Source organism: Piliocolobus tephrosceles, chromosome 11, assembly GCF_002776525.5.
Source record: "Piliocolobus tephrosceles isolate RC106 chromosome 11, ASM277652v3, whole genome shotgun sequence".
Classification (NCBI taxonomy): Eukaryota; Metazoa; Chordata; class Mammalia; order Primates; family Cercopithecidae; genus Piliocolobus; species Piliocolobus tephrosceles.
Window position 1 is genome coordinate 56,110,265 of NC_045444.1, and position 20,854 is coordinate 56,131,118.

The 20,854-nt window shown below is 40.3% G+C and overlaps 1 protein-coding gene across 5 annotated transcripts in view; it reads left to right on the plus strand.

Annotated features, from left to right (window-relative positions):
* MYO3B (myosin IIIB) overlaps window positions 1-20,854 on the plus strand; it is a 494,519-nt gene that overhangs the window by 40,783 nt on the left and 432,882 nt on the right. For all 5 annotated transcript variants that reach the window (XR_002725179.2, XR_002725177.2, XR_002725178.2 and 2 more), the window contains exons 4-6: window positions 4,526-4,630; window positions 4,876-4,975; window positions 7,503-7,579. Coding sequence is in view for 2 of the 5 variants with exons in the window: in XM_023185963.2 (XP_023041731.1) it covers window positions 4,526-4,630; window positions 4,876-4,975; window positions 7,503-7,579 (282 nt within the window). In the remaining 3 variants the exon portion in view is untranslated. The remainder of the gene's footprint in view (window positions 1-4,525; window positions 4,631-4,875; window positions 4,976-7,502; window positions 7,580-20,854) is intronic.

Genomic DNA, 20,854 nt, shown 5'->3' on the forward strand with positions numbered 1-20,854 from the left:
AAAGAAAACAAGGATCAACAACATTCCAAGCAAAAGTTGAAAAGATAGCTTCAGTTTTCTATGAGTTCAGTCCATTTAGTTAACTCGTTTTGTTTGATATTCATGAACATTTCAGCTCTTCATGAGTCCTATATGTTTTCCCTTTTTTCCAATGTCACAGTCTCCAAAGTTATCAGAAACCTGTATTTGAGAGCACCTGTCAGAGTCCTGTGGCACCAGAGTCCAGTTTATTATAAACTATCTTTTGAAAAGGACCAAAACAAGACAACATTTGTTGGGAATAACAAAATTGCCCAGGGTAGTTACAGTTAGAAACACAATTGACAAAGAAGTTTGGTTATCTCTGTGGTTTACAATAACATAACAAGCTTAATTATGATTGATAGCACATACATTCAACATTAGAATTTTAGAAATCCCATACAATTTTGGAACAGACATTAATATTTTCATCAAAATATAACCTAAATATGATTGAACACCACTTTGGCAATTCCATGTAACTAAACATGTTAAATGATCCCTTTTACCTCTCTCTTGTATACTCCAGGGCCCTCTGGAGCATCCAAAAGCCAGGCGTCAGGAAAGACAATTTTGAAACTGAAGTTTGATTTTGGGAAGCCTGTTAAATATGTTAGTGGTTTAAAACACTGAAATAGAATTACAGATGACCATAAGTTATTTATTTTGCCAAATGATGACTCAGAAATTTAAAAAAGCAAAAACCTTTTATAACCCTTTACTAATTTTGCTAAAGAGCAGATTAGTGCCTTAAGAGTACCTTGTTGTGCTTTTATTTCAATGCTCAATTTACAGAAAAATCATATAATACCCCTTTGAATTTAGTCAATCTGTTCAAACATTGAATTTTTGCAGTACTAATTTTTACAGTCCTTCCATCATTTGTTTAAACCATCAGCTTTATTTTATCTAATTCAAAACAATCCTTTAACCCTAGGCAAGAACTTACATTTCCATGTGTTCTTGTAATTTTTTACTAAAAAACACATCTTACTGTTCCTACATACCTTGCATGTAAATCTATTTCCAGTAGTTTCAATTACATGTTATAATGGTAACCCCTAGCAATTTTAAGTTTAATATAAAACCTGGTAAGTTGTTTTAATTATGTGCTAGGTTCAGCCAGGGTTTGACTCCTTCCAACATAATTAAGGGTGTGGTTAATTCCATATGTCCCCAGGCCTTACCAATTGTCAAGCTGACAAGTTGAAAAGTTCTTAAAAACCAAAAAGGCAGTTTATAACCTTAAAACACTTAGCAAACCTAGTATCTGACCTGCATAATTTAGTTCACCTCTCTATATTTGAAACATCTGCATTTTACCAATAATCTTTAAGGCTGTTTTTATTTCTCAAAGATTAAAGTCACATGAACTAAAACATACTACAGCTTTTATCTTCCCTTTAAAAAAATATTTGATCCAAGCAGTTATCTTCCATTAGACCAATTAAATTAGAGCTCTTTTTTATAGACATCACACACACAACACATATGTAACTACACAGACAGGCAAAAGAAAACCCAGAAGCCATAAGATTTTCATTTGCCCATCTCCTATTTGGATTATTGGCCTCCAGGTGGAGCCCTTTAAGAGACAGGGCTAGGAAAACATGCAGCTTTTAAGGCCTAGTAAACAGGCATGACTGGGGGCAAAAACAGAGTCTGAGAGGGATCTATCTACTTTTAATTTCTGGGGTTCCATGAGAAAAACAGATTTCTTCCCAAAACGGAGTAGTGCCTCATCTGTTTTTCCCAAGGAGTCCCATGGTCCCAGGAGTTATCTGAGGGCCTGCCATGCATGCATTGAGAGTGGTAAGGCAAGATGGAGAAAAATAATTTAGTCAACTGAGGAAAAAGTCTTTTTCCAGCAAAGCAAGATCCCCAAAGAGGAAAAAGCATAAAGGCCTTTTAAATATACCATAACTTGGACATCCACTTTTAATTAAGCTGAGCACTCTCTAAGAAAATCCTTTGAACTCCCTTATTAACTGATTTTAGCCATGCCAAGCATCTAGTATTTCTAACTTTCAAACTTTACTAAAGGTAACCTCACAGGTGAAACTAACAAGCCTCACTTAAGGTTATGATTTCACTGTGAGCGTATGCAGTATTTTCTAAGGAGATAAGGGTAAGCAATTCTTACAAAATTTAGAACCTTTAAAGGTAACCCAGGGAAAGGAAGATTTAAGGAAATGGCTAGACATTGTTCATGGTGGGGAAGAGAATCAGCAAATGGCAGAAGTCACACAGATATTAACTGGAAAGTACTCATTTCCTAAGCCAGGATTGAACCTAGGCATCCTTGTAAAATGAAAGAACAAAAACATTGCCACATGGTTACAGGTCACAATTCCAAGCACATAAAACAAGATGGAGGCCTGCAGCAAAGTTTGCTGTTGACCATACAGGAAGTCATGCAAAGCACATCAGATTGGCTACAGCTTAAGACCAACCTCACAAATCCTTTTTCATAATTAAAACTTTACAGAAAATATAAACCCTGATATTTGGGGTCCTGGCCTGGTAAAATGTTTTCAAAAAAAAAAAGCCGGCTGGGTTCTGCGGCTCAAACCTGTAATCCCAGCATTTTGGGAGGCTGAGGCAGGCAGATCACCTGAGGTCGGGAGTTCAAGACCAGCCTGACCAACATGGAGAAACCCTGTCTCTACTAAAAATACAAAATTAGCTGGGTGTGGTGGTGCATACCTGTAATCCCAGCTACTCGGGAGGCTGAGGCAGGAGAATCGCTTGAACCCAGGAGGCGGAGGTTGTGGTGAGCCGAGATCACACCACTGCACTCCAGCCTGGGCAAAAACAGCGAAACTCCCTCTCAAAAAAAAAAAAAAAAGTCTGGGGGAAGAATCTCTTATTTTTATGCCAGTAGGTTTCTCCAACAGGGAGAGAAACTTAAGAGGGCAGCTGGTGAGTCACCAGTTTGTCCGTTCAGCCAACATTCCTGACCCCCAGGAATGACATGGTGGGTGGCGGGGGCGGGGGGGGGGGGCGCATAATTTCTCTACCCTCAGAAGAAGTCTGAGGACAAAAAGGCTTAGAAGCCAAAGGAAAAAGACTTTTTGGTTTGCTTGTTACTCACCTTTCCTCAAGCCCCACGTCTGGATGCCAAAAATGTTGCAGAACTTTCTCCTTAGTTCTGCCAAAATGGGGTTCTTGTCACATGACCAGGAAAGATTAGGCTGGTAGACACATAAAAGGGTGAGGAGTGGAATTTATTGGGAGAAAAGGAAAAAAAGAATTCAGCAAAGTGAGATGAAGTCCTGCTAACAAACCCTCTACCTCACCGATTGATTCCCAGGTCACCAAGTAAGCTAAGAGAGCAGGCTCCTCCCCTGCATAAGGCGTGAGTTCCCCGTGGCTCCACCCATTTGCCCCCAGGGTTCATGTCCGGCTCCAGTCTGCTGTGGGCATGCCTAGACAAGCCCAGGGCACGTTCCCTCATCTGCACAAAGCATCAGACGTAAACACTTGTGAGGTGGGTCAGAGATTCTCTGGGGACCCATTTTTATCTGCCTAGGCATTTGGCTATCTCAGTAGCTTTTAGAACCTGGTGAAAGCTCTGCATTTTCTCCCCAGTAAACTGCAAGATGCATATACAGCATGTTGCCTACAATTTCAGGATATTTCCATACTCTGCTCAAAACAGTTAAGAACCCTTGATTTAGGATGGCTTGTAGCAAACCCAAACCTTCACATTGACTTTTGCAGTTAGTAAGAGTTATCTTTGGAAATCCTTAAGTTGATGAAAAAGTACAATATAACTGCTTTATGTATGTACTCAAACTTCAGTAAGATACAATATATGACAAAGAACAAATATGCAAAATAAAATTACAGTGTTTTTAATTACAGACAAAAAAGAGAGAAGAGCATAAAGTTGCTGAGAGCCTAAAATTGAACACTAAAAGGTTAATAAATGCACTTATGATGCAACTTCACTACATAAAATGTATCTGCAATGGCAATTCTAGGAAGAGCTGCTGGTTGCGTTTCTGATACCTGCTAGTACTGGAGAAATCACTGAAATTTATTCTCTGTCAGGTATCAAGGGCATCCATCTTGCCTCTCCTGGTTTTATCCTCAAAATGCACGTTAAAAAATAGACAATATTCACATAAAGTGAAAAATATCCAATAAGTTGCCATGATTACTTATATGCTTTTTCTTTCCAAAAAATTTTCTTTCTAAAAAATTTCTAAATGTGCTTTACATTTTATTTTTATTTTATATTTGGCAATTAAAAAGTTAGCATTTTGGACATGCACTTTCACTCACAAATTATCACTTCGAATAAAAAATACATACACAAAGAATTAGATTAGACTGGGTAATGGAAATGTGAAGTCTGAGTATCCCAAGCTGGAGTTTTGTAATCTGCAAATTTACTACACTGAATCAGTATCAGTTGGCTTTTCTTCTTAATTTCTTTTTCTTTTCTTTCTTATATGTGGTCTCCTGCTCTGCCTGTGTCTGGCATCTCTTCTCGCAGCTGTGTAATGGGGGCTCAGTCACTGAGCTTGTCAAAGGTCTACTCAGATGTGGCCAGCAGTTGGATGAAGCAATGATCTCATACATCTTGTATGGGGCCCTCTTGGTAAGAACATCTATCAAACGGGGTATGACAGCAAATGGGATGGTTTGTTTATTGCTTGGGTCCTTATTGCATATTAACAACGGGGAAACTGCCCTATGATATGCAAGAATTATTAAGAGCAGGAAGGTGTAGCCAAATGTAGACTTTCATGAGACTTTTCAATACTAGGGTAATTGCTTTAAAATAAGCATGTAAATTTCCACTTTCTCTTTCTTCTTGTTTGGTGGTGGTGGGATGCCATGCAGGGCCTTCAGCATTTGCACAGCAACCGAATCATCCACCGTGATGTGAAGGGGAATAACATTCTTCTGACAACAGAAGGAGGAGTTAAGCTCGTTGACTTTGGTAATGACTGCTTGTCGTTTGTTTTCTTGATGTGTGCAGTTTAGCCAAAGGGGACAATTTATTGCAATCTCAGAAGACTGAGGCTTCTCTGCTACACCATAGGCTGAGGGACTTTTCCAGTCAAACACAAGCTGGAGGGGGGGGGCTCCAGATGGATCACCCTAGGAGATGCTGTTTACTAATCTATTTTCAGCTTTAGAAGCAATTTTATTAAAGATTGAAAATAAAAGTGTTTCAAAAGAAGAACTTGATGCAAAAACTTTTTGGTTTTCTGCTAAGAATTTCACATCTCAGGGCAATTGTCTATAATTTACATTTTGTCATTTCTTCTTTTGCATATGAAAAGAGAAAGCAGTTTGGTCTTTCAAATGACTTTCACTAGCCTTAGGCATACTTATTCCCGGTGAGCAGAAGGTAAAATAGTCCTCTGGGCCTGGGAGCTAACATCCTTTTAAATTGTGTTTATTGCTGCTACATGTGAGGCTGGTTGAACTGGAAACATTAACGGGAGATGGAAGTATGAGAGGAAATGCAGGGCAATATCACCTAAGGCCAGAGAACTATTAAATATCTCCTTGTAATATCATATGTTGATATTCACAAAACAACAAACCATTTGATTTTTTTTTTTTAAAGTTTATTGAAAGTTAGTCTTCTAAATGAGTTCAACAATAGTACTTCAGAGTCATTGTTACAAATAATGAGAAAACATTTAGAGAAACACTTTAAACATGTTGTCAATGTCATTATAGTAAACAAGACTGATTATTTTTGAAAGATATTTATGGTCATATTGCTAAGAAAGAGTTCAGTGTAAACATGTATCAGTTTATCATTTGCTCAGATGAAATTACTTAAAAATAAATGAAGTTGCTTTAGACGTACTGGTGTATTTTTACTGAAACACAAGCAAAGAAAAATAGCAGAGGGAGCATTTTGTGTAAGTCTTATGCTCCTCTTTATAGGGAATGATGTAACTCCAATAATATGCTGTATGTTTAACATTTGAGATGTTTTTTCCACGTGATTCTGGGGACTGTAAATATAGTGTGAGGGGAAACAGACTGGAAGGATGAGGATGGGATGGGAATTGATATTGATTTATTCACTCAGCAGCTTTGCGATTTGACATAGCGTAAGTGTTCCTAATCTTTCCATTAGAAGGTTCCTGAACTTTCAGTGGCTGCAAAATAAATTTCTAGAAATTAAAACTAGAAAGGTATAGTTGTTTTTACCAAAATGGTGGTGGAGGAGTTGGTAAAATGGGAAATTATCTAGGTCTAATAGAATTTAAAGAGCTTCTTGGCTCTCTAATAAAGAGAATGTCCACAGTTAACACAACAGTCATCCCCCAACAAAACAACTCATGAACCCTTGGCAAATCTATGCCGATGTTTCAAAGGTGTGTCCTTTGCTAAGAACACACAGTGTTCAGTTTCTAAGTTTTTGTCATCAGTGACTTTAGTGGCAACTCTGGTCATTCTCTTAAGGGCTATGTGAGACTTCTCTGTGGTATAAAAGAATACCTTACACGTGTAAAATGCTTTGCGATTTATAAATCATTTTCACATTTGTTCTCCTAGTTGGTCTTAAGAAGAACCCTCTGTGTTAGGTGTGACTGTTGTGATTATCCCTAGTTTGAAGATGAAAAAACTGAGGCTCCGAAGTGAAGCAATCACATAATTAGTAAAAAGCATAATTGGGATGGACAACATTGATTCTTAATCCCGTGGACCTTTACGCCCTTGTGATATGAAGAAGAGAGCTGGTTAAAGGACATAGGAGTTACATTAGAATTCAGGTCCTCAACATTGAGCCCCAGATAATATTATTAGTCATATTCTTTTTCCATTTGACAAACACAGCTTTCTTGCCAGGTTTCCAGGCTTCTAGGCAAGATAAGGCACTGAAGTCTTTTTATGTCTGTATTGATGCTCTGTTAGAGATAGCCCACGCCGATCTTCTTTCTCCATAAAATGAAGCCCCTTATTAAGAAAGAAGTCATGTGAAATAATTTGGAAGTATAATAGGACAATATTTTGGATTGATCCTAGTTGTTGATATTTTTCTTTTGATTTTTGCAGCGATATAGACAGGGAAAAAAAAATCCTAATGATTTAAATAGAGTGATAAATGCTCCAGAGTTGTAGTTTGCCGGCTACAGTTAGTGGGCCAAATATGACCTACCGCCTATTTTCATATGGCCTATGAGCTAGGAATGGTTTTTACATTTTTAAATGATTGGGAAAAAAAAACCCAAAATATTTTGTGACATGTGAAAATTATATGAAATTCAAATTTCAACATCTATAAATAAAGTTTTATTGGAATGAAGCCACATTTATTCATTTATGTGTTTACTATGGCTGCTTTTGTACTATGGGAGCAGAGTTGAGTAGTTGTGACAGAGACCATATGGCCCACAAAGCCTAAAGTATTTATTTGGCCTTTATGGGAAAAGTCTGCCAATCCCTGGTCTAGCATTATACTTTGCTCACTTTTGAATTCTGATGCCCTTTCCTTATAGGTGTTTCAGCTCAACTCACCAGTACGCGTCTGCGGAGAAACACATCTGTTGGCACCCCATTCTGGATGGCCCCTGAGGTAAGCTGGAAATATCTAGTTCTTTCTTTGCATGTGTTGAATGCCTTGGTACTATGCCTTTTTATGGGTAAGTCATATGCTCTCCAGAACTTTAGGGAGAAGAAAGTCCATTATCCTCATTGAACTGTAAGAGTGTTAGTTTGGTCAGTGATGCTGGTGAGATGTAATCTCAGAAAAGCAAGATTAAGTCACAGCTATCCCGTAGGGTACCTTCATGCAATTGGAAGGTGTCCCTCCAGAAGATGCAGCCCTCTCCAAGGGCCGTGGGTTGGCAAATTCATCCAGCCCTTGCATAAATTAGAAAAAGTCAACTTCCCTGGATAGATGCAACGTCAGAGGTATATGGCTTTGTGAAGAGCCAGATTTCAGCAGCAACTGGCCTACAGAACTATATGCGGTGGCCCTGGTTGTTTTTTGTTACCAGATACATAGCAACTCATCTTGTGTACTTTGTTGGCTCTCTGCAGTAAAACTTGGGATTTATTCCTAAGTTCGGTTTGGCATCGTCACAGAACTGTCTGGAAAATGACGCATGTAGAAGTTTGGGGAAACTTCCAGCTAGATGAGGCATGCTCTGTAACACTAGTGCAGTTTAGTTCGTCAGGTCATTTAATTCCACAGTATGCTGACCTTTGCCTGAGAGCAGCTTTCTGGATTAAACAAATGGGTTCTTTTAATAAAAGGACTCAGATGGTCACCTCCCTAGATGTCTTTCCATCTCTGCATGATGGTATTTCCTCTCTGTCACTGCCAAAGTGGTCTCCTAACAAAGTAAGTGGTTCACACTAATCTCGGCTTAAATTTCTTCAATGACCCTCCTGCCTCCCATCATCTATGGCTCTTTCTTTCATACTTGAGTAATGGATAGGCCCATTTTAAACAAAAAGAAAAATGCTGCAAATTCCAGTGTTTATCTAAATCTTAAATATTTCTTACATAGGTTTTACAAAACATAAAACTAGATATAAACTCCTTGTCATTTTTATTTGTAGAAATATCAAACCAAAAGAAAAAAATGTATTATGAAAAAACTATTATACAAAGCCAGTAACATTCAAGTAAGCAGCTTTAATTTTATGAGACAAATGATACTGTTTTGTGAATCTCCATTGTCCTTTGCAGTGTGCTTATGTTTCAGGACACAATAGTATGGGTTATTTTGAGTCTGGCACACCTACAACCACGTACCATGTGGCGACTCAGTTCTCCTACTACTTTATTCCATTTCAGCTAGCATAATCTCTTTGTTCAAACAGCAACTCCTTTGATCTCCAACTGTTACATCTCTGTTGGCTTGATGCCGACTTAATAGTAAACATAATATGAACACTGTGTGACAAATGGTCATCCAGATGATCTAGAATATGTTTTTACTCCTCCTTCTCCCATTATTATTATTAACACAATTATCACTGAAACAAAACCAAAAACATAAAAAGTTATCTAGGGACTTTGTGAGCCCCACTTTGAGAAACACTGCAGGATAAAGTCAAAACTTCTTTGAATTATGAATAAAGCTCTTAATATTCTAACCCCTATCTATCCAGCCTTATCTCAGATTACTTCCCCCAATTTACTGGTTCTTAATGCCCCAACAGTAGTGAACAACAGGTGACTCTCCAAATCCCTACTGATGTGTCTTTCCTTTAAACCCTTGTGTACTATTATATCATCCGGAATGGCCCCCAGGCCTCTGGAAAATTCCTCCTTAATTGACAAGTCTCAAATGCTAGCTCCGCTGGGAAACATTCCCTAATCCCTTGCCCACATTGAGGCTCCTTTCTCTAAGTTTCTACCACGTCCTTACACCCTCCATTAATACAATATCACTACTGCACTGTAGTTGTTGGCAGGCAGGTCTCCCAACTGGACTCAGCTCTGGCAGGGACTTGGGATGCCTAAGCTCTTAATATAGTGCTTGATACAGAGTACATGCTCAAAAAAAAAAAAAAAAAAAAAATCTGTTGAGTCAGGAGCAGTGAGTGGCTCATGCCTGTAATCCCAGCACTTTGGGAGGCCGAGGCAGGCAGATCATTTGAGATCAGGAGTTTGAGACCAGGCTGGCCAACATGGCAAAACCCCGTCTCTACTAAAAATACAAAAATTAGCTGGGTGTGGTTGCACACACCTATAATTCCAGCTACTCTGGAGGCTGAGGCAGGAGAATTGTTTGAACCCGGGAGGCAGAGGTTGCAGTGAGTTGAAATGGCACCACTGCACTTCAGCCTGAGTGACGGAGTTAGACTCTGTCTCTCAAAAAAAAAAAAAAAAAAAAAAAAAGTCTGTTGAATGAATGAATGCATTGGTAAGAAAGCCAAAGGGTAAGATACACTTGGAGAACAGTTTGAGGATGGCTTCACAACTATTGATATTAGCAAATTTCTCTGTAGATTTAGATCTGTTCTGAAAGGAAAGCATAACTAAGGTCACTCAACTAATATTTGGGGTGGCATAACATGGAAGATGGTATTCCTGTTCTAATCTAGAGCAAATTGGTATTTTCAAAATCACAAAATATAATTAAGAGAAGCATTTTCTTGGCTTTGTACGTTTATTAAGAGGTGTTTGTGGCCGGGTGTGGTGGCTCACGCCTATAATCCCAGCACTTTGGGAGGCCGAGGCAGGCGGATCATGAGGTCAGGAGATCGAGACCATCCTGGCTAACACGGTGAAACCCCGTCTCTACTAAAAATACAAAAAATTCGCCGGGCATGGTGGTGGGCGCCTGTGGTCCCAGCTACTCGGGAGGCTGAGGCAGGAGAGTGGCGTGAAGCTGGAAGGTGAAGCTTGCAGTGAGCCGAGATTGCGCCACTGCACTCCAGTCTGGGCGACAGAGTGAGACTCTGTCTCAAAAACGAAACAAAACAACAACAGCAAAAAGAGGTGCTTGTGACTTTCCAACTTTAACTGGGTTGAATAAAATATGTGGAGTGTTTCTATAGGGAACAGTTTATGGTGAGCTTCTTTTTGCTCAGATTGCCTGGAAGTGGTTCCCCTGTTAGCTGGGAAAAGCCAGCATTGCATCCTGCCTGTTGCAGTGGATCAATTGAAGAGTAAGCAGTTTAAGGTATGGACACCTTGACCCCACATTGCAGGAGTGAATGTCTGACTGTTCAGGTGCAGGATTCTCTCAGGATGTGTGATTGTGTCCAGTATGCTCTGGGACCCGGCTGCAGCTCTTGGTAATCAGGCCTTCACCATTCTCACATTTTTATTTTCTAAATGGAGAAGTAGTTTTTCCAACAAAGTCTCTTTTTGCTTCATAATCCTCCATAGGAATGTCCACAAGAACAACCTTCCATTTTTCAGTTCAATTCAACAAACATTTATATTGTTCAAGTGAGCAATGCTTTCAAGCAGTCCTTGAAAGTATAATCAGTAATGGTTCAAATTAACACTGTCTTCATATGATGGCCTGTGTAGTATATTGATCCTGGTATGTTTTCACTTCTGCTTGTATGAATAAGTGGTCTTTAGATTAAATACAACAATGCATGCAATACCAATGCCAGTGGAATAAGAGCATTGCAGATGACTTGTGCTTTATTTTTAAAATGCAGCTGAGAGATCTTTGATCCTATTTTTGAGGAATTGAACAAAATTGTTTTTTCCCTTTTTTATTTCCATTTTTATTCCACAAGCTTGAGTAAGTGTAGTATTTAATTCAGATAGCTATTCTACAAACCAGGTAGCTAATGGAATGTGACCACAGTACAATCAAATGTTGATGAGCACTCAAGACACACAGTTCACTGGGGCAGCTCAAAGCTGCAGCATGAAATGACTATCATACTGTCAACACTCTCTACTCATGTTCTCTTACTACGTCATTTGGACACTACTAAAGTTGAAAGATACTGGCAGGGTAGTATCAACTCAGCAATGTAGAAGAGTTCTGTGGAATGCCATTAGTGTGTTAGTACTTTGAAACAATACTACTAGGGAAATAAATTGTTCAGCATAGTAAAAGGGTTAATGTAAAAGTCAAGATGACTACACTTTTTTTTTAAGATGGGGTCTTACTATGTTGCCCAGTCTGGTCTCCAACTCCTAAGCTCAAGCATTCCTTCTACCTCAGCCTCCCAAGTAGCTGGGACTACAGGCATGCATCAACATGCCTAGCTTAAGATCAGAACAATTTTTTATAAACTAAACACACTGTGAGTAGCATACTGTGACTACAAGAAAGATTATGTTAAAAGAGAAAGAAAAAGTGTCACATCGAGACTATTTAGCAGATTATCATGAGCAAAATGACTTGAACATTAGATAATTAAGTTTCTTATGTAATAAGATCAGAGGTAGGTTGTTCTGGAGTTTGTTAATTTAGCAGCTCATAATAATAAAGTCATGAAAACTTCAGATTTTTCAATCTTCCTGGCTATGAGTGCTGCAAACTGCATGGCTTCATTGTTCAGGGACTGACTTCAGGGCAGTTGTGACAACAGTGCCTGTGAATATCTGAGGGGCAGTAGTGGCTGCAACAGGCCAGTAGCCACAGGTGAAGGCACTCATGGTGCAACCAAACAGCAAGAAGTTAACTCTGAAGCCTCCAGGGGAGGGATCTGGCTTTGTGTCTTTCCAGCTACTGGAGGTTTGCTGGCGATCTTTGGTGTTCCCTGGCTTGCAGCTGCGTAACTCCAGCCTCTGCCTTTGTAGTGCCATGGTGTTTTCTCTGTGTGTCTCTGTCTTCACATGACCATGTCTTCTTATAAGAACACCAGTCCCGTCGGATTAGAGGCCCACCCTACTCTAGTATGACCTCGTCTGAATTCAACTAATTGTATGTGCAGTGACCCTATTTCCAAATAAGTTCACATTCTGAGATTCTGGGGGCTAGGACTTCAATGTGTCTCTTTTTTGGAGGACACAGTTCAACCAATAACAAGCTCCCAAAGATTAATACTTAGCCCCCTTTCTTTGTATTAAATCATTCAAGTTTCCAAGGTAATTAGTTGACTGTTTAGAACCTGCAGGGCTGCAGGTTATAGATGCTAGCATAGTTAGAGGGCTCAGCTTTGCCTGTTTACACACACATACACATACACAACCACCTCCCCTACTCCACACACACCACACGCATACACTGTCTGCGCTCTCTCAGCCTTTGGTGTTTGAGGCAAACATGGTTCTTTCTAAAGGTACAAAGCATACCAAATTGCCTTCCTGTGTGGGCTCCCAACACCCCCAGACTTTTGTTCTCTCCTACCTACTTTCAGGCAAAGCATTTTAAAAATTATCATTATCTCCTGAGATGTTTGGGCAGCTCATGGTCACTTCCTTGAACCTTCTCTTTACCTGATTAAGCTTCTCTGGTCTCCTGGCCTATAACTTTAGCCTGCATTTTACACACTTAAAAAAAACCCACAGAAACAACACAGTCTTCCTATTAGCCATGTTTATTATCTCTTTTCTCCTCCACTGTCTGCTGACATCCAATTTCTTATAGTAAATAATATGAATAATAATATCCCACATTTGCATAGAATTTTTACAAATAGTATTTTAAAAGCACTGTAATCTACCTGTGAGAGTGCCGTTTGGGCATGATTACATTGATGCTGCAGATGAAGAATCTAAGGCTCTGTCAGGCCAAGTGTCCATAGACACAGAGTAGTAGGTGGGTAATTGTGACTGGAATCCATATTTTGTGACTCACTCAACTAAGGGATTTCCAATATAACCCATGTCCACTGTCAATATTGCTCAACCAATTTTTATATCAAACACATGCCAGGTAATATCCTGCCCTATAACAAAAGGGATACAAGCCTAGTTTATGTTGATTAATGGTAATGGCAGGGGGGTTGGGGTAGTTGATACCTAAAATACTTTTTCCATCATCACATATAGCAAAAAATTAAACTCAGTGCTTGTAAATGACTGAAACCCAAGAGAAAGAACCAATGTTGTCATTATCGTTTTTATTGAGGACACCAGTAGACTTTTAAAATAATGGCTTATATTTAGCTGATGTACACTGTGTGGCCAGGCTGGTTGTTAAAATATTAAACTGTGTTCATTCTGGATGGTAAATGGCAGCCATCCAGAGCCCCTTGAGTGCTCCTCAGCCACCAGAGGTGCCCTGTCTTTTACCCTGGGGCACTTCCGACCTCCGAATGATCCAGCAACCAAGGGGGGAAAGGTCTGTTTCACAAGCAGTGATGGCCAGTGCTACATGCCTCCTGATTGTCAGATATTTTGAACGTTACACTTGCTAAGCAGAGATATAGTGGGAAGGAAACTTTCACTTACTGAGGACTGACTCTATACCAGGGACTATGAGAGGGGCTTTTAAAATACTTCATTTTCACAACAGCTCTCAATAGTGGATGCTATTTTCTCCATTTTATCACTAAGAAAGTGAGGCTTAAAGAGCTATAGGCGGAATCGTACCCAAATTCGCACACCTAGTAAATATTGAAGCTGTTTGGCTTTTCAGAGAGCATGGGAATGCAAGTCCCATTTTACAGATGAAGAAACCAAGGCAGGGAAAGGATACTTGTACTCTTTCACTTTATTCTTTCACAGTTACAGTGTGTTCGTGTGGGATATTCAGTGTGGAAAATGTGTACCAGCTAACTGAGACAACAGTTTATATAACAAAGACGCGCAGAGATAGAGTGGAAGTGTACTCTGAAATTGGAATGTGAGACACATCATTTTAAAAGATGCACGTGGCGGGGAGGGATGGCGTTGGGAGTTATACCTGATGTAAATGACAAGTTGATGGGTGCTGACGAGTTGATGGGTGCAGCACACCAACATGGCACATGTATACATATGTAACAAACCTGCATGTTGTGCACATGTACCCTAGAACTTAAAGTATAATAAAAAAAAAAATAAATAAAATATGCACGTGACGGACCTATCACCTGTAATTTATAGGTTGACTGCACTTTGCAATTCCACCGTGCATTAAGGATCTAGTATAGGCAGCATCTTCCCAAAACAGCTAAAGATCTGTTTCTTTATTGGAAAACAGACTTGTGGATAAAATAAACATTTGCTTCTTTTTAGAAAATTTTCCCCCTCTTCCATCTGCTCATTGTTGCAAACAAGAGCTAATCAGCTGAGCAGAGAAACAGATGTGCTGTGACGGCTCCAAAAATGGGTTTCTCTCTGCCTGGCAAAGGGTCGTTGACAGGGGACGGTTGCCATAACAACTAGCTTACACCAATGCAGAAATATCGCAAGCTTTTTGCAGCCACTCTTGCCTTTGTTAATTATGCCATTCCTAGTAAATGATATAATAATGCTATTTCCTTTGGCATTGCCAGGGCTAGAGATGACAAATGAGATATTTTGTGTCAAAGGGCTGTGAAAGACATACGACACTATAGAGTTGAATTATTATTATTGTCATTATTGCCATTTTGTTCCCTAAGCTCTAGCTAATGGGTTTGGTTCCCAAATAAGAGCTAGCATTTAGCGAGTGCTTACTATGTGTTAGGTGCTAAGTGAGTTGTGTGTATTAACTCATTTATAAATCTCGCAACACTACCAAAAAGGCTGGTGCTATTGCTAGTCCAATGTTTTAGATGAAGTAGATGAGTCACAGAAAGTAACTATTCTTGTCCTTGGACAGGTTATTAGGGGATGCCAACAGAATTCCAACCCAGATATTTGTCTCCAAAGTCCTTACTTTTAACCACTATACCACAGCAAATTATTTAATTGTGACAACCGGTGTACCAGATAAGTCGTGAATGTTTTTTCCCCCAATTCGTAACTTAGATGAGAATTATCCTTCCTAATATATGAAGGAAAATGTAATATTTCAGTGTGATGCTAAAAGCCAGTGTAATTATTGCCCAAGAGAAGGATATGGAAAAAATAAAGTTCTTTAGAATTGAATTTAGGAGATTTACATTTTAATTTTAGCTCTGCTACTCATTTTCTAAAAAATGATTGTGGTTCAGTTATTTTAATATGGCTTCAGTTTGAGTAAAAATGCACAAATTTTAGAGTCAGATAGATCTGGGGGCGAATCATAGTTACCTGCTACCTATATAACCAGTAACCTCAGGCAAGTTGCTTAATATTTCTGACTGGTAAAATGGGGAGAAGTTAAAAGAGGTAAAATGGGGAGAAAAAAACCTGCCTCAAAAGATAAAATGAAATAATGTCCTGCAACTGTTCAGGGCCGTGCCAGACATAATAGGGGCTTTTAACAACGGTGGCGTATGTTGCCCCTACCCCTACCTCTGCTTAGCCTGTCCTCATCTGTGAAAAAGAAGAAATTGGCTTAGGTAGTCTTTGCCTTTTAAGTTCCTTTCTATTTTACAGGGAACATTTACTGTTTTTAGAGGGAAGACCCGCCTTCAGTTCTCATATTCCGTGGAGCTGATGTTCCACAAGCAATGAGGGTGGGACAAGTTCCCAGTAAGAGTGAACTAATGATGATACCATGGCTGCTAGGATCCATTTTACCTGGCTTTCTGTTAAAGACTGGAGATTCATGGGACCCTGTCTGCCAGTCATATCACTGTGAGGAATGCAGGCTTTGGGAGCTCAGGAGAGTTAAATGAGAGGTTTAGAACTTCAGATCATTGGCTGAAAGCCCTGCCTACCTTCTCCAGAAACATTCATCTCTGAGATTCCGTCACTTTTGCTGTTCACTGGTTCACCCCAGGCATTGTGTGTCAGGCTCAAAGAAACAGAGATTCCGTCTCTGGTTCTGAGGCTGGCCCTGGCCTGCCTACATTTGCAGAGTGGTTCTGTCTTCTAAGGCACTGAGGCAGAGCCCAGACGCTCAGTGCTCCAGCAGGCGAAGGGCCCAGGGTGTGGGGTGCGGGGAGTGGATATGACTGGATGTCACCCCGGGGTTTTCACCTCAGCTCCAGCAATAGCTCCCTCTCAGCTGGAGCTCTGTGGAGAGGTTGAGTCATGTGTCATATGTCAGTGTGGAGGTGGGGAGCTGGCTCTGGAGGAGGCGGTGATATGTTATTACCCTCTTCCTGGTGGGTCTAAATATAAGACCCTATCTGAGGGCTTTAGATCCCAGATGTGTAGAAGCATGTGAGGCCCAGAGCTGAGGCCTCACGTGAATCCCCTCCGAGTGCTGAGCGAGAAGTGCTAAGCCAGAAACGTCAAAGGAACAACTACCAGGAGCATTCGGAATTTTTAAGGCTATCCTCACTCCTCTCCGGGGAGGTGAAAAGGGTCAGAGCATCTGCTGTTGCCCCTTCTCTTCATCCACCAAAGAGGACAAGAGGAAAAACTGATTCTGTTACTGCAGGAACGGAAGTGTTTGCTGAAGGAATGTCAGAGTTGGCCTCAGCTCTTCCTGAGCTCTGGGTCCCAGATGACCCATGGCTGAGCTCCAGTCAGTGCCTTCACTGCCCTGTTCTGGGTACAGTCTTAGCCCATGAAAGAGAATTCCCACCCAAGCCAAACTCTACATTTGCTTCCTTGCCTGATGACCACTGAGCCATCATGAGAGCAAATGGAGGAGAGCAGTCAGCGTGAGGGATGGAACCTCAGAGGAGCCTTGAGCAGGATGAAATAGGAACAAGTAGAGGCAGATGGACTAGTGTTTCTGTGCTCTATTATGTCCTGGGTATTTCTCATACTTTTTTGCGGGGGGATGTGGGGGATACAGGGTCTTGCTCCGTCATCCAGGCGGGAGTGCGGTGGTATGATCTCGGCTCACTGCGACCTCCACCTCTAGGGCTCAAGTGATTCTTGTGCCTTAGCCTCTCTAGTAGCTGGGATTACAGGCATGCACCACCACGCCCAGCTAATTTTTGTATTTTTAGTAGAGACGGGGTTCATCATGTTGCCCAGGCTGGTCTGGAACTCCTGGGCTGAAGTTCATGACAGGCATGAGCCACAGCGCCCAGCCTCCCATACCTTTTTTAATTTTAGAGAGTTAAACAGAACCACTGTCTAATAGGAACATATGACATTCTCAAGGACATCCTTATTTGCATGGTGCTGTCAGCCTGGGTAAGGACAGAAACCACAGATACTTGCTGATGAAGGAGTATGTCCAAGTGGGAACTTTCAGATACTCTGCTTGATTTGCTTCCCTTCCTGTTTTTCAGATGCATCATGAAGGAGAAAAACATTTTTTTCCTCAATAGTTTCTGATTGGGCACTCATGCTTCAGTTCTATCGCCTACTAGCTGTGGCCTTGAGCACATATGTCTCTTAACTTTCTGAATCTGTTTCCTGACCTGGTGTAATAATATGTGACCTGACAAGCTGTAAAATGGACTGAATTGTAGAGGTCCTCCTTGCCCTGTCCTTAACATACTCTGGTAGAAATGGAGCACTAACTGGCAAAGGAAAGGGGCAGCAAGGGAGAGTGAAGGGACAGGTAAGTGAGAGGTGGCAGGAAATCCATCTACTTAATGCTTGCATGCTGTGTCTACGGGCTCATAGCGTAGACATTACTGTGACCACGGCTCTCTGAATATGGAATGTATTTGGAAGTGGCTCAGCATTCTCCATCATTATGAGGATTCCCAAGAGATGCCTCACACAGGAAGGTGGTAGGTAACCATGGAGTTAACTCCTGCTTTGGTCATGAACCAACTGTGTCATTTTAGACAAATCAACTGACTCTCCCCTCAGGCCCTCAGTTTTCTCTTCTGTAAAAGAAGGGGGTTGAATGAGTGAATCCTAAAGGTCCTTTCATTGTCCATCGGTGTATGAGGAAGCTCTGGATCAGGCGAGCACGGTGGGAATGCACTGGGAGCAAATGTACTCCTTCACTTTTTGAGTACCAAGGACACATACGAAATTTGGACATGCTAGGAGTTCTGTAGATATTGGTCCTGAGTCTGAGAAGGGGACTTAACACACAAGTAAGAATAAATTATCTGTTTTCAGGGTTTCGGGGAATTTAGGTGCAAAAATCAGAATGTGGGCTGACCTCAAACTCAGACTGAGTTCCCCTTCTACCCTACCCTAGCCATGGTGGGAAGTTGGTGTTATATAAGTGTGCTTTGTGTGTTTTTAATTTGAACCTGGCTTTATTTCTCTATAGACTTAAGCTGAAACTTAAAATCCTGAGAGAAAAGAGACCCATAGAATATCACATTATAATTAGAGACCTTCCTGAAGTTCATAAGAACAGTCTAATTTAAATTATTGCTGGCAATTTTACAGTGTACAAAATGTGGATTCAATCTTAGCCCCAGTTTTAGTTTTATGAAAGACCATCCCCCTGCCAAATACTTCAGTTTCAGTTCATCTAGTCCATATTCCCTTACAAAAAAAAAAAAAAAAAAGAACGAATCTCAAATATGTCCTCCTTTGAATTTATGTATCATCTTAGGTAAGAAACTTCATTTGTTTATTCAGTCTCTCAGCTTATAACACTTTAAGATGTTCATTTGCAAAAGTGATAAAAATATTTGCCAGTGGAATATTTATACTGTAACCACAGTTTCTGATTCCAGAGAAGTTCTGACTTAGAAATCTTTATGATCAATAACATTTATCAATTATGCTGCATGAATTGTGTAAGCAAAATTAAGAATATTATTTGCCTTCCTACTTCTCAGCCCATCTTATTTGCCAGTCTATTGACTGCATTTTTGGGCTCAAGGTCAGCCAAGGATTAATAGCTTTAGGTCTGTTTGCCTTGCCTCTTATTTAGCTGAATTTAGCTCTTGAGATAACAGCATTTTGCCTGTGTACTTGAGTGAAATTTTAATCCCGACCTTTGGTTATAATTTTGGATCGCACAAATGATTCTAGTAAGGTGAGAAATCAGGACATAAAAGGCAAACCTAATTACATTTTTAATGACATTTAAAAATATTAGTGGAAAAATAAAGTAGTCTGAATAATTCCTGTTGTTTAAGTTTGATAAATTATTTCTTATGACAGCAAAAATATTATAATGCTATTTGCTTGAAAACATTGCTTAAAATTACATTATTAGAAGACATTTCAGCCCAATAGCTCTTTGACATATAATTTGATAAATGGTTTAACTATCTTGTTAGAGAAACTAGGTTTTCTGAATCTGGAAGCTCATATATTGACTGCTTTTATCCCTTTCACATATAGTATAATGCAGATGCTCTTTTTGGATGATGAAGATCTTGAGATGAGGAGCTGTTAGCTCAGGTTCTTATACAGCAAGTCATTGTGCAAGAGAGGGTGGAACTCACCCTTGTCTTGGTAACTTTATCAATAAGTTCTAGTCATGGATCATGATGGCCCGAGAAAGTGAAAGTGCTGGCCGGGCGCGGTGGCTCAAGCCTGTAATCCCAGCACTTTGGGAGGCCGAGACGGGCGGATCACGAGGTCAGAAGATTGAGACCATCCTGGCTAACACGGTGAAACCCCGTCTCTACTAATAAATACAAAAAACTAGCTGGGCGAGGTGGCGGGCGCCTGTAGTCCCAGCTACTCGGGAGGCTGAGGCAGGAGAATGGCCTAAACCTGGGAGGCGGAGCTTGCAGTGAGCTGAGATCCGGCCACTGCACTCCAGCCTGGGCGACAGAGCAAGACTCCATCTCAAAAAAAAAAAAGAAAGTGAAAGTGCTCTACTCATGCCCTGTGCTGACAGTAGAAAGGGATATAGTTGGGAAGGGAATTTCATTTGTAAAACTGATTTTAAAAATCTGCCACTGGAATAGTTATACTGTAACTACAACTTCTGATTCCAGAGAAGTTCTATTTTAGAAAACCTTATGATCAATAACATTTATCAATTATGCTACATGAATAATTATGCTTCATTCTTCTGGGATTAATTTCATAGGGACCTAGTTTGCTTTTTCTTTCTTTCTTTCTTTTTTTTTTTTTTGAGACGGAGTCTTACTCTGTTACCCAGTCTGGAGTGCAGTGGAGTGATCTTGGCTCACTGCAACCTCCACCTCCTGGCTTCAAACATTTCTCCTGTTTCAGCCTCCTGAGTAGCTGGGATCACAGGCATGCGCCACCATGCCTGGCTAATTTTTTTTTTTTTAGTAGAGGCGGGGTTTCACCATGTTGGTCAGGCTGGTCTCTAACTCCTGACCCCGTGGTCTGCCTGCCTTGGCCTCCCAAAGTGCTGGGATTACAGGCGTGAGTCACTGCATCCAGCCAGGGACCTAGTTACATTATCAAGACACTACCTTTAACCGGCCAACTTCTTGATGAAGAATCCCAGCAGTCACCAAATACTCCAGAACAAAGAAACATGTCCTTGAAAATTAAGGCAAACTTTTCAATATTTATTTATATTTTCAAGACAAAAAAACACAAAATTTGCTTCTTTTTATTATAGAAATAATCCACGCTCTCGATAGACATTTTAGGAAACAA